This window comes from Amblyomma maculatum, chromosome 3, assembly GCF_055883805.1.
Source record: "Amblyomma maculatum isolate TAMU_Amacu chromosome 3, ASM5588380v1, whole genome shotgun sequence".
Taxonomy (NCBI): Eukaryota; Metazoa; Arthropoda; class Arachnida; order Ixodida; family Ixodidae; genus Amblyomma; species Amblyomma maculatum.
Window position 1 is genome coordinate 130,131,237 of NC_139346.1, and position 14,582 is coordinate 130,145,818.

General features: G+C 50.3%; 1 protein-coding gene across 1 annotated transcript in view; it reads left to right on the forward strand.

Annotated features, from left to right (window-relative positions):
- The window catches only part of LOC146196021 (myeloid leukemia factor-like), a 56,087-nt gene that overhangs the window by 14,853 nt on the left and 26,652 nt on the right, over positions 1-14,582 (forward strand). The window contains exons 2-3 of the mRNA XM_084598018.1: positions 12,031-12,175; positions 12,497-12,625. Of these exons, the coding sequence (XP_084454144.1) occupies positions 12,031-12,175; positions 12,497-12,625 (274 nt within the window). The remainder of the gene's footprint in view (positions 1-12,030; positions 12,176-12,496; positions 12,626-14,582) is intronic.

Below are 14,582 nucleotides of genomic sequence, written 5' to 3' on the forward strand. Positions count from 1 at the left end.
GACACCTTAGCTGTTGTTGTTGTTGTGGCTGTAGGAGGAAGGAAAAGAAAATGCCTGGGCCTGCTACTCGCTCTGTAGCTGAGCCACCTCCGCTGTCTCGTGCAGACCTGCCCAAGCCCCTGATGGGGCTTGGGCAGGTAGGTCATCGCCGCTTGCGGCGGGGGCTAGTCTGCCACTTTTATCTGTAGTAGGCCGTCATTGCACCCGCCATCGCTTCGCTTCGGTGGTGGACGATGGCTGTGGTTGCGGCGCGTCTTTTTCTCCCTCTTCCCTTTCCTTCTTTTCTATTTTCTCTTCTGTCTGCACGAGGCAGCGGAGGTGGCTCAGCTACAGAGCCAGTAGCAGGCCCGTGCATTTTCTTTTCCTTCCTACAGCCACAACAACAACAGAAGAAAAATAAAAGAGAAGAAGAAAAAAAGAAGAGGGGAGAAAGACACGCGCCGCAACAGCCGTCGTCCACCTCCGAAGCGGTGGCGGATGTAATGACGGCCTACAACAGATAAAAAAATTTGGTGGTAGGCTAGCCCCCGCCGCAAGCGCCGTAAGGAAAGGAAGGTGGAAGTGAAAATGGTGCCGTAGTGGAGGGCTCCGGAGTAATTTCAACCAGCTGGGGTTTCTTTAACGTGCACTGACATCGCATAGCACACGGACGCCTCTCCATTTCGCTTGCATCGAAACTTTTACAGGAAAGGAAAGGCCAGTATCTGTAAACAGCGCTTACAGTGAAAAACGAATGTGCAAAGCACGATATATGTTAACAAAAGAAGCGGAAAAAATGGTGCCTTACATAATCTGCGCACCACAATTACCCGTTATTGTCCATGTTTATTTCACGTCTGCACTTTGAACTGAATCAACGGTAACGGTCTCTACTATGGAAAGGTCGCCGGAATGCAATTCTATCCGGTTTGGCTATCTCTTCCTCTTTTGCCCGGACACGATCGGACCTAGCCGCACTGCTCTCCTGCGGTGTAGCGCGCGTGATTCACGAGTGACAGGACACGGCACGCGCGCATGTTATATGTATAGTGTCGCTCGTGGCGCAACGTACGGAACCGAACGTGTCTCTCCTTGCTCTTACGGCGCTATGATCCGCGCGGTTATTGTTTTTATGCAGTTGTAAGGCTGTACAGTCAGATACTATCCTTGTCCTTTCTCGCTATCGTTTCTCTCTGCACTTTCCCTCCGTCTGTCTTCTCACTGCTTTTGACGCAGGCAGTAGCTGGGATTACCGCTGTCGAGAGCGTCGTTTTCCTTCCTTTATGTGTTATTAGACCACTATAAGTATATAGCGAGAACCCTTAATGAGAGCAACAAAGGAAAAGGACGGGTGCTGGTGTAAGGTGACTCTCAGGGGTCGCAAAAAGACCCGCGGACTGGCCAGTATCCCACTGTGAGTATGTGTCATATGCCCCGAGGAGAGAAGACCCGCGGAGAAGCGATCCAAAGTTGTAAAGCTGGTGATGCTTGTGCATCGAAGCTCTTTCGTTCGGGCCAATTTCATCGATCTGCCCGTTTAGCGTTGTGCTCTGAAAGCATCTCAGCGTGGACAAATGCGGATTGGCGTTATTGTTCCGAAATCCTTCCGCGTCGTTGCGTTGCTGCCAGTACTACTGAACAAAGATGACGGTCAGTAGTGACCGCGAAGGGGTGGCTTATTGCTCTGCGGTGTAAACGGGGCCCGAGTACGCACTGATCCGAAGTCCGTGGCCACGCAGTGATGGTGGCCAGGCGCCCTGTGACCGCGAGTGCCTCGCACGAGATGATGGCGTGAAATGGGGCGCGGCTCTGCTAGCACCGTCCGCCGTCAGGTTCGCCGTCCTCGCCTCGCCGCTAGCGTGGGAGAGCCAGGCACGTGTGCGCGCGAATGGGCGGAGGAGGCGGCGCGCGCCTTTGTTTCCACTTTCGATCGGGCGCTTGGCGAGCAGCGTGTGTGCAGTTGGTCGTCACGAACGACTTGCGCATCGGGGGCCAGCTCGGTTCACTTCAGGCCCATCGCCATCGATCGCCTCGGTCGTGAGAACTTCGGAAATGCCTCTCGAAGTAAATCCGTGGTGCCAGTGAGCGGCATCTGAAAGAGAGGGCGCATAGTGGTCGCCCGATTGAGCGCCGCCGCAATGTATAGACAATGCTGTGCGTCCAGGAAAATAACTTGCATTTCATTCCTGCTGGCTTTTGCTTACCGCCGACTTGAATATAATCGTTACTCAGGCACACCTCGTCTGAAAAAGTTAATTGCGCACATCCCTCGCCTGGCTCTGTTGCTGTTTAGGACGCGTTCCGGCTCTCCCCTGTCAATAGGGCGCCCACCCGCCATGCGCTAAAAACTGGAACATTGCCTGTACTGCTTCCCCGTTGAACTGCCATTCCCGACCGCCACTCTCCAATGACGGTCGTGTCGCCTACGCGCATGACCCTGCCGCGGTGGCTCATTGGTAAGGGTGCTTGACTACAGATCCCGGTGACGTGGGTTGATCCCTGGCTGCTTTTCGACGGAAGGGAAAAATCCTTCCGTGGTTCAACTCGGGTAAACAAAATCTCGAGCATCAGGTGCTTGGGCGCTGGTTTGAGCGACTGCTTCTGTAGCGTGCCTCTTCGTTTTTGTGTTCTTTCCTAGATAGCTGTGAATCGGGCTTGTGGAGTTTCTCTCTCTGTGTTTGTTGTTGGCTTGCTTTCGCTCTCTTTGATTCGCCATTCCGCCATTAGTTGGCGACGCTGACGTTTAGCAGCATAGCGATATCCGCCGTGTTCGTAGTGCCCGGCACTACATGAACATCGCCTTTTACGTTGAGTATAGAGCTATCGCTCTAAAAGCGTCCATGTGCTGCACGGCGTCAGGGCACGCTAAAGGACCCCTAGTGATGGAAATTACCGGATACCCTCAATGTCATCCCTCATAGCTTGTTTCACTTTAGGAAGTTAAACTTCATAAACCAAGCCAAAGGTACAGCCGCCCAAATCTTTAACTGGCGTGCGTGACGGCCGCATTTTCTGTGATCCTGAGCGTTACAGAGGAGCTAACCTGCGATAAGTTCCAGTATAAGCTAGGGCTGACTGAGCATTTCCTTAATCTTGACCTTCCGGCAAGTTGTATCCTCCGTAATGTGCAGGAGCAAAGGAAATGCGGTCATCCTGCACGCTAGTCGACGAATAACGAATTAATGATCGGCCCACGTCAGAGTTGGCAGTTCAAAACGGAGGAGCCAGCTTGGTGGCTAAGCCTTCTAGCGGAGTCGAAAGCCGAATGCTTTTTGTGGCGAAATTCTTACTTGCCTCATGAGTGGCGCGAGCAAAAGGGGGTACCAAAATACGCACATGATTTGATATCCAGATGCTGGCGCAATTGTTTTTTACGCAGCGATCTGGGTGACGTCATACAATTTCGCTTCCCATTTGGCTTCCATCTGCTAGTCAAGCTGGGGACTATTTTGCAATAGGATGTGACAGAGACCGACGGCAGGTTGGAGGACAAAACTCACGGTGAGACAGTGCATTCGCCTCTACAGCACAAGGAGGAGTACGCTCCGAAAGTTATTAGCGCGCGCGCTGTTCGAGCACCCCTGCCACCCGTCCAGGTGGGCGGCACCAGTCCCCTCGAAGGGGTCGTCCACGGGGGCATACTGCGATGTGACATCGCCCTTCCGGGAGGCATTCCCGGCGCGGGCGTTGCCCGGACACCCTTTGTCTCCTCCCGACGGCTCCGAAGTGGGGCACGCGCACCAGCGCGCAGCGAAACGCGGCCCCGTAATCTGCCCCGATGACAGGCCGCGCTCGGGCGACGCGCGGCGTTCGGTGACGCCGTCGCCGCTCCGCAATGTTGGCGCACGCGCTTGGCTTTTGCAGCTCGCCGGGAAAACTGAGTGCCTGTCGATGGGCGCGGAATTCGCCGCAGTCAGTGACAGTTACCGGTCAGCCCCCCCCCCCCCCCTTCCCCCCCCACAATGAGTGCGACCTTGGCGCCCGCCGGCTTTCCAGTTCGCGCATTGTCTTCGAGGCTGCGCCGGCCTTCGGAGTGCCTTGAAGTGCCGCCAGCGCCGAAAGCCGGGCACCGGAGGTTCCGCGGGAAGAGAACAAAAACCACGAGGCGGACGCGACGTCGTTACTGAATAGTGTAGGCGCGGGCCGCTGCTCTCAAGCAGTTTCTTCTGCTGATCAGATGTGACCTCCCGTGTTCGAATGTCAGTACTGTCGAGCGTGAGCATCAATTCGTTTTCCCGCGGCTTCATGACCGAAAGTTTTGTTTTTGACCGCGCAAAAATGGCCTTTCAAGTTAGTAACTTACATCGCGGTGTGGTGTATATTCAGGCGAAGCCATCTGGGATGGTCATAGGTGGTACCCCTAGAGCGGTCGAATTTGACCGACATGGGAAAACGACGCCGCTACACTCGAAAAAAAAAATTCATTATTGTCTTCATGGCACTATTCACACCGACCTGTTTTATTACTACCTCCCGTGTGTAGTGGCACGTACGAATTTACCTCGGATTCCGCTCCTCAGTTGCACCACCTGCGATCTGTCGCAGTGGCACGGAATGCTTAGTTGCACTTTAGCAAAGTATTGTTGCGAAATAATTTCTTGTCTCATGAGTGAGGTGGACAGGCATTGTGCACAGAGCGTATCTGCACGAACTTTGAATAAAAAGAAAAAAACATTGCCGCCACCGGGTCTCGAACCTGCGACAAAACGAACAGAACAGCTTCCCTGGCCCAGGCACGAGAACACTATCGCCGCACCCGATCACGTCTCGTGTGAAACTGCAACTCACACTCGTACTGCGCAGTGCTCATCGTCGTCTTAATGAAGTCCCAACTGCGACACACACTGGCGCTGTGCAGTGAACAAATTTCCGGAGTCCTCCACTACGGCGTCTCTCATAGCCTGAGTTGATTTGGGACGTTAAACCCCACAAACCAAACCATAGTTGTCTTCATGAAGTTCCATCTGCGCCGCTCCTTCATTTAACATAGGTAAATGCTCCATATACATCCGCCATTGGCCGAGTGCGGCTGAAGTCCGCTAGCGTAGTTTCGGGCACATCCACTAGGCGGCGTCACAAACTCAGTGCTTTTAAAGTCCCTTAATAATACGAAAGTAGCGACTTTCTGTGAACTTTGCCGCCGCTCCGCGCCCCCTCGCAGACCCTCCTCTCTCAACTCTCCCATCGGCGCTCTTCTCAAAGGTGATTGGCTCCGCGGGCCATCGCCGGGAAAAGCGCGCGAAAAGTTCGCTCTTTTTGTGTTTTCATTTTTAGCCGGCGCCATTTTTTAGGCAGCCGCTGTTTGTAGGAGCGAGCTCCCTAGCATTCCGCGCTTGCACTTTGCGCTATTCGCGCTGTTTTAATGCAGCGCTATACCGAGCTGCGGCATATTTATTTGCACAAGCTGTCGTGAAAAAGGTTTCATTTTTTTCGCAATTCCGAGCGGAAAGAAGGCCACCATTCGAATAAAAAAGTGGTTCAATAACATCGGCCGCAAGCACTTCACCCCGACGAAGACTAGTCACCTCTGCTGCTTCTGCGACGTACTGTGCATTTGTTCCAAGCGACATGAAACTGCTTGCAAGCGCATCACAAAGCTGATAATCTCACTTAATTCACTGATCATTTTGCGCCGTTATGCGCGTTATTGTTTTGACTTCGTGGTTCTGCTCAACGTGCTATATAATAGCGAAAGCTGATGCATACAATGCGCATACAATAGCCGCTTTAATGTCCGAACTAAAGGTCTCGCTTTTCGGCGCTAACGCGTGCAATGAAGGAGATTGTTAATTCATTAATAGGTTTATGTCGCAGGAGAGTGTAGAGGACTCTTTCGCAGAACTTGTCCACATAGTGTATATATATCCGCACATCAAAATTTTGTCTCTTTAGACCCTCGAAATTAGACCTCATCCTAATCTGGCGAAAATTGATGTCCTACCTAATTTGAATATTTACTGGTTACGTCCAAATTTCGGTGGGCTCCCTCAGAATGTAGCCCCAGAAACCCCTTACATTTGACCACTTCAATAGGTGGCAAAATTAATTACCAACCTCATTTGCGTAGTGCGAATTCAGGGATTACCTCCAAACTTAGGTGGGCCATTGCCAAAATTTAGCTCTCTGGACCCCCAAAGTTTGACCTCGTCCAATTTGACCAAAATTGGTGTCCAACCTAATTTGCGTACGACGAATTGAGTGGTGGCCTCCAAACCTAGGTGGCCTATTCCCAAAATTAGCTCTCTAGACCCCCGAAATTTGTCCTCCCCTGAATTGGACCAAAATTGGTGTCCGACCTATTTGAGTATGGGAAATTCAGTGGTAATCTACCAATCTATGAGGGCCACCCTCGAAATGTGGCCCTCTGAATCCCCAAAATTTGATCTGGTCCGAGTCTGACCGGAGATTGGTGTCTATAACCTAATTTGCGTATGGCCAACTCAGTCTTGACTTCCAAATTTAGGTGGGCCTCCTTAATTATTTGCCTAGTTAACGGGCGTCATGTCCATTTTCGTAGCGTAGGGTAGCCGTCGGCCTTGGACCCGAGAGGTCTAGTGTGTACAAAGAAAACAATGCTGTTTGGTCTCATAGCAGTATTTTGTACGTGCGCACCCTGTCGCAGTTATCGACATAAGGCCTGTACTTCTTCCACATTTTGCCACTAAAGAGTCGAAAGCGTTGTGGGTCACGTTTCTTTAGTCTAGTCAAAGCAAAAGAAAAAGAAAATATTGGTCATACTAAAATTAGAGTTGACACCAATGTGGATGAACTTCTGACAAGGTGATGTATCGGTGGTCGACAGGGCCAAATTTTGGGGTACGGATGACGGGAAATCGGTGCCTGATCTTGACTCTCGGTTTCGGCTCGACGTCACTTCAAGGCTGCCGACAGCAGGAGCTAGATCCGTTTCATTCTTAACAGAAAAAAGTTGATATTCGATCGTTTTCAAGCAGCCGCGGAAATTTTTAACTACGAAAACAACTAAGCAGCTGCATGTGCACTGCGCGGTACCAACCTCAGTCTAAACCTTATTGAAAAATTTTAGGATGACCATCAAAGCATTTGTTCCAGCCTCTTGCTAGCAACTATCGCATTAATAAAACTCCGCTCGTTAACAACTGCATAAACTTTACTTCCGCTAAAATTAGTTTGAATTTAAAATACATATAACTCAGCATCGGTATGCTGAGAATATTCAGGAATGTTCAAATATATAGTAAATATTATGCTTATTATATTTAGCCGTGTTGAGGCACATGGAAATGAAAAGTCAAAAGTAATGTGATGTGTATTAAGCAAGCGGTTTTTGTTCATGCGGCAAGCGCTCGTAATTTGCACTTTCATTGCGCGTACGAGACGCTAATTTATGTGGCTCGCGGTACAGTCAAGCAAGCCGCATGTCTTATTCGTGTCTTTATTCGATAACAGAGCGTGAAAAAAGCGCAAACTTAAGAGCGCGCGCGCGTGCCAGCCAGTTTCCCGGATGGCGAAGGAGCGCTGCCCAAAAAAGCGTGCCGTGTGCAGCGCGCGCAGGCGGCGGGCGAGGATATTCGAGGAGGAAAGTGACGGAGTGGAGGAGAGTGTCGCTACTTTCAAATTATCGAGGGACTTTAAGTGCTTTCGTATTACTGCACCTGAGCAGACTTAAGTGCATCCTTGGAGTTTTTAGTCCCTTCGTCCGTGCTTGGTGGCTTGAAAATTAGCAGGTCTCACCGTACGCTGCCCCACCTGCAGAGACCGCTTCTCCCGGCCAGTGAACGGTCGTGGCGTCGTCGTCAGCTGCGGTACGACAGAAGATCGCTGTGCGCACCCGTTGAACGGGGCATCACTTTTCGTATCAGCGCTGTCGCCCTTACTGAAAGGCGGAGGGGAGGGCCTTTTGAACGCGGCCATCTTGGTGCGCTTTGGGTCCTCGAGCAGCGCGGGCGTGCCGGCTGTCGAGGCGACGTTCACTCATCCTGACAGCGAGGAACGGTGATCAAGCGGAGCGTGGTTCCGCCTTCCTCGTACGCGTCGCCGAGCAGCACTGCGAAGGCCCGCCCGCTGCCCCCGCTCACCTGAGCTTGCGCGCGTTCCAGCAGGGAACAGAGACGGGTGTGCGCGCATCCCAAGTCGCCAGCGCGCCAGGAGCGCTGCTTCGTGAGCGGCAGGAAATGCGCGAAAGTAGAATATGTTGGTGTTGCTGAGAGGAACCGAGTATGCAGTAGACAATAGATCAATCTTATTTTTGTAGAGGGCATCCTCGAAGATGTTGGCTGGCCGGCAGAGTCCGATCTACGCGGCGTTTGGTTTTTCGACGTCGTGGCCAACGTCGTCGAGCAGCGTCCAGAGACCGCGGTTCTGTCCCCGAGTGACACACTATCGCACATTGCCGTAACCATGCTTGTGGGTTGTGCCTGATGTCATGTATGAGGGCGCTTTGAGGGGCGATGTCCGGAAAAGGGGCGCGTCATAGCGCGGAGCATCCCGATCGATGAGCTTCCCGCTTTCGGCCTCGCCTGAGCGATGCACCATGGGGCCTCTGCTCGTGAGGGTCACGGCTCCTGCCTCTGCGTTCTCCATCGCTGTCGTGTGACTTTCGGTCTGTGTCGTCGCCCTGAGGGTGCACGGAAGCACTCGCTTAATTTGGCTTCACTTTTTCGTACGGCGTGGAAGAGAAGCTTGTTGGTCATAAAATATACTGGTCTGGGTCGATGGACTTAAACATATATACATTGCTCAGTTCGTTTAATCGCCGTAGCTTAGCGTTCGCCGGCCACCTCACTTTTCACGGAGAAGCCGTGCCGACGGTCGGGGTCGAGTTGCAGCTCGTGCTCCGATCCTTGTATGCGTGTAAATGTGAATTTTGACGTCAGAGCAACTCATACTGCATCTGCTTGCTGGCTGCCTTTCACGCCCCCGGCTGGACTGGAGGTGAGTGACGCGCGCACCGCTGCCTCCAGTCCGGCTATGCCGCAGCGTCGCTGTAGTCGAATAAAACTTAGAAGAGGCAGATTCCTCTCAAATCATGAGGTCCCCATCAGCCCCTGTCGTCGACCGAGCCTCGGAACCTGCGATTAATTCGACGAAGGCCTTGTGAACCTCTTTTATCTGCCACACCCTGCGTTGTTCCTGGGTTTGTTTAGCGCACTGACATCGCACTGCACTCGGTCGCCTTTTGCGGTCTGTTTCACCGGCATTCAATCCGGTGGCCTAGCATTCAGCATCCACCACCCGAAGTTACGAACGCCACACCACGCTCGGCGGGTGCAGTCGTTTCTGCCCACGGCGTACACGCGGCAGCCGCATCAGCACGTCTTCAGCGGGCGAAGCGAAGCGTCCCCCCGTGGCGATAAGGCGGCCACCTAATGGTTTCTCTCGCGAAACGGGCAATCAGTGGGAGCCCATCTCGGCGACGAGAGGTGGCGGCCGCGAATGAATGCGGGCGCGCCGGCCGTGCAAATGAAGCGTCGCGCCGCCGGGCAGGCATCGCCTCGGGCCACCAACCGTCAGCCGGCCCGTTTCTGGGGCGCCCCTCGTTGCCGCTGACGCCGCGCGCGCCCCAAATGTCGCGAGAGTCTTCGCAAGCTTGCTGCCATGCGGGTGACACGCGTGACGCCCACTCGAGAGCGACCGAATAATGGTAAAAAGAACCGGCAGCTGTTGTGGGCCCCGCACCTGAAGAAAATGAGGCAGAGGACAGTGGTGGGAAAGACGTTGCTTTGGCATCACTGACCTGAAAGAACTCGTCTATTAGAAAGAAGTTATAATGCAAGTCATGACAGTCTCCAAACAGTTGCACCCTTGACATTCATTTTATAACAAGAGATTGGGCAAGTTTGTGACGATTCATGATAGTTCAGCTGCGCAAACTTCCAGTAATATTCACTTATAAGTGCAACGCTGTTCTACGTGCCCCCTTGCCTACTGTGTCCTATTTTTCGGAGTTGTGAACTATAATGATTCATTTTGGGTAAAGGTTTCTGTTTTCGGTTGACTGTGTCAATGGAGCAGATTTGTACATAAAAGCCTTCAGCTCTACTCTTGCTACTTGAAAGCTCTGAAGCGGTGATGAGTGACGTCTGCCTACTCTGCTTTGATTAATCACTGTAGTTGCTTTCTGTGCCTTTGACGAAACTTGTATTTGCCATAGTTAGGAAAAGACGTGGCAGCCACATAGCTTTTGTAGGGCATATATTTTGCTTGTCCTTGCAAACCACATTTACCAGAGTGTGTCTGCACTTGGTCCTTCACACTGTTCCTCTTCAGTATATATCAGCCTTTCCACCTTGCCGTCATGTTCTACTTACTGCAGTAGGAAAGCAAAATTTGTATTGTAAATTTGTGGTTTGTGCAATTTTATGTTCTGAAGCAGCAAATAGGCCGTGAGGGAAACCATCATGTCAGTGCTTAGGATTAATTGATGGCAAACGCCACTGGCCGATCTGGAGCAGTGGGTTTTGCTGCACAGCGAGGAGCGTGAATTCGACTCATTTCAAAGTAACTAGGTCAGTGCTCAGATTTCGGGGCTACCTCACCCCTTCCTTGCTACACCCTCGGTAACTGTGGCAATGCAGGGGAAAAAAAAGGCATAATATACAGGAAAACTTATTATGCGAACTGCCTGATTTGGAAAACAAAGTAACTGTTGAATAAGGTACAAAGGCATTACAATTAAGTCATTCACTGCATAAAAGGGTAGATTAGCATTTTTAGAACATCAAGTATGAACAGCTTTTTCTAGCTCTCGCAGAATTCAGTTCGTATTTGCGCTGTCTTAAGCAAAGAGACTTAATTTTTAATTCCGGTTCGTAGAAGGCCACGACAAGCCGGGGTCGTTTCCTTGGTTGCTTCCGGATGCTTCTCCCCCATGCGCCTATGACATGTGGACAAACCATCGCGATGGCTTACAGCTGCCGTGTTATTGCTCATGCTGCGCCCCACAAACCCAGTCCGCTCATTTACAAGCAAATGTTCTCAAATTGTTTATCCCTACGTTCCTAAGACACTGCAAAGAAGCCACTAAGTTTCTCATCAAGTCATGTTTCCGCGGGAACAGGGGCCTTGCATGTTGGCTCGTTGGTTTTGATGCTTTGTACCTAGGCATTGCAGGAAAGCAACCCGGGCTGGTGAGCGCCGCTGTTTATCATGTCGCAAGCGCTCGTTAGCACATGTCCGGTTGATATCAAAATATATTATACAACCACAATTTCATGTCTAGTTAAAGCGTTCGGGTTGGTGTGAAGTGATAAGGCATAGAAGACTTGTGGTGGCCTTGTGGTAGAGCATCTGCTTCACATTCAGGAGGTGCCAGGTTTGATCCCTGGTTCTGCCGGGTGCTCATCGGCATGTCAATGGGTACAAGATTTTCCCCTGCCTGGTACTCAGCTCTTCTGGAGTTAAAATGCTTAGGAATAGGGTCATCGACCAAAATGGTTCACATACAGGCTTCTGCTGCACGAGAGATGGTTGTCTGATGGAGGAACGAATCACTGACCCATCAGCACAACTTTTCCAGGGACTTCTTAATCATGTGAAATGCAAACGCAATCAGTAACAACCACCATCAATTAACCAACCAGGTAGTGCCTTCCGTCGTGGTTCACTTCGCAATCAAATTCGTTCATATGCCTTGAGTGTTGGCCGCAGTCGTCCCTGTGGCATTTCTCTCTCTTGCCTCTAAGTAGCGCCAGCATTCTTTTGCCCCCCTTGCAAATTGCAGTTCTATGATTTTTTCATCCTTATTCTGGTGCACTATCACTGCTTGTTCCTGTTCTGTGGCAAAGTGCACCAGCTGCAGTTCTCATGCAGAGTCACACTGGTTGAAGAAATGACAAACTGCCATATCGTGGCTTCAGAACTCAGTTGTGTTCAAAACTGAACACCTCTTAGAGCCAAGTCTCCGAACGCAATCTATTTTAATTGTGTGTCATATAACTAATAACGTTATTGACTATTTTTGCAATTTTTTCAAAAAGCACGAGGTTGTGATGCTCGTCAACTGTCTGCTGTTTCCTTTGCTTTTTTCTTTAACTGGAGTCCTTAGTTTCCTCTTTCTGCGCGTATATGCAGTGGGGGTCCGTTCGAGGGCATGAGGCAAATGGAAGCCATGATGGACAGCATGCTGGGACCCATGCTGGGCGCATTCCCAGGACTCGGAGGAACGCGACGCTCAGCCAGCCTCGGCCTGTTCCCCACGGACATGTTCTCCACAATTGTGAGTACTGGGAGCAGGAGAGACTTATACAGAGGGTTGCCACTGTCTCTGTTGATGCTATCAACTCTTGCAGTGTTTTTTGTCAGGAAAATGCAATTTAATATGCTGCTGCCACATTTCCTTGGTACATTTTGTTATTAGTGGCTCTAATTTCTGCATGCGGCTGATCAGCGTACTTGTTAAGTACAATTGTGCCACACTGATGGAGTTTTATTGTTCAGCTTTTTGTTTTGTGGCTGACACTTTGCTTTGGTTGTTTCTGCCACTGCGATGCCATCATTTGCAGTGTGTACAAAAAAGGTCGATGTTTGGCTGTTTTAGGGTCGGCTCACGCAGGACCCGAACTGCCACAGCTTCTCGTCATCCTCGGTGATGACGATGACGACTGATGAGCGTGGGCAACCACAGGTCTACCAGGCATCCCAGTCAACTCGCGTGGCCCCAGGAGGGGTGAGTCACGCTCCACTGCTTCGGGTAGCTTGCTGAACTGCTGTGCTATTTGCATTCCTTGAAAGTGAGCCGTTGCAAATGCCACGTTGCACCTACAGCTCAGCAACTGCAGCCAAGGCTTGTAGGTTGTGAGTGTACTTGAGCATTGGTGTGTTGAATTTTGAGATGCCTGCACACTGTGGCTTGTTCAAAAGAATCTGCCTTTGTATAGCTAACCTCTTCGCATTATGGAAACTTGTGGCAGGTAGAGCCTATCCTGAGTGAATGGAAATCATCTCAGCACCAAGAACACTTTATTAAATCTACCTTATGTTAACTTTGTATTGGACAACACACCTTACACATAACTTCATTGTCATGAAACTAGGAAAGCCTCTTGGTTAATTGTGTGGGGAGGCAGTCGCTTTAAACCAAATTTTATTTTCATGCTTAATACCTGCGAAACTAGCCAGAAACCATTTTAGAGTGTTTTACAACAAACACAATCCTTCCCCCCCTCCTGTGTTAGGAGAGAATGCAGTAGTAGATTTATCATGAGTTCTTAGATGCCTAAATGAAGAAAATAATAAACAGACTGGCTGTCTGCCAGATCAACAGCACTGTTTTCATTACAGTGAATGGTAGCAGAGCCTCTCTAATAAATTATGCTGCAAATAAAGCTGTAATTTAGCACTATATACTTATTTTGTGTATCCATGCTTTTATGTGTCACGAATCAGCCATTCTAGCAGTCCTGCATGAGGCTGAAGCTTGCTGTTGTTCACACATTGCTTCTTTAATTCTCTTGAACGTCTTGAGTGGCTATATAGCATTTTGCTTGACCATTTGGTTTGAACATTGTCTTCTGAAACAATACAGCATTTGTGTGCACTCCCCGCCGGGGTGGCACAGTAATTACGGCACTCGACTACGATTCCCAGCCTCGGCGGCTGCTTTACGATAAAGGCGAACAGCAACGTGCCCGTGTGCTGTGCAATTTCAGTGCATATTAAAGAACCACAGGTGGTCAGCATTTCCGGAGTCCTCCACTACAGCGTCTCTCATAGCCTGAGTAGCTTTGGGATGTTAAACCCCACAAACCAAACCAAATCGAACCATTTGTGTGCACTCTCCAGCAGCGGACACTTGCTAAAGAACTGACTGCATGGATTGGCATTGGCTAGCGGTGACCTCAGCAGGTGGTTTACTGGATAAACTAGGTTCAACGGGTGGCCAACCTGCATCTAATATTTTATTGTCAGTACGTGTTAATGTCAGTACATTAAGATGTACTGACGTACAGCATGCAGTCGTTTTTGTACTGTTGAGCTATCATGAAATGTTACCGACTTGCCCAATCTGCTGTAAGATGTTTTAGGTTGCCAAATGTTCTGATTAATTGGTGAAGATTCTATGAGGAAGGAGTTGCACTTGGCCCTTATGGTGAAGCTTGTATGTGTGCTTATGCTTTGAAGCTTGTATATGTGCTTGTACACAGAGACTCAGCTTATTTTAACTCCCAGGGAGTCACTCCTATAAGGTACTTCATTCTACAGAGTAAAAGTTTGTTCCTACAAATGACTCTTGGGCATACGGCAAAGAGAGAAAAGTACCCAATGAGGAGAGTGGTGGGGTTTCCTCAGTTCATTTGTCTGTTTTTTTGTGAACAGTCGGAATGCATAGAGAGACATTGAGAAAGCTGTATAGACGAGCGTCAGCCCGTGCCGTCAGTTGAGATGCGGCGGCGCTGGCAACAGTGATTTTCGAGGTGTAGGCAAAAGCCCGAGCCGTCTGCATTGGATGCGCTGCGCTTGCTGTGTTTTCGAGCATAATTCCTGATATTCTTGCAAGCTGTGGTGCGGTTGGTTGCGGAAAAAAAAAAAAAATGGCACCCATTTTCACATGTTTCTTGCGGTCGAATTAAGATGAGAACGAAGGGCAGCGGCTTTGAGTGCAACAATTAGACCCTTCGGCAATG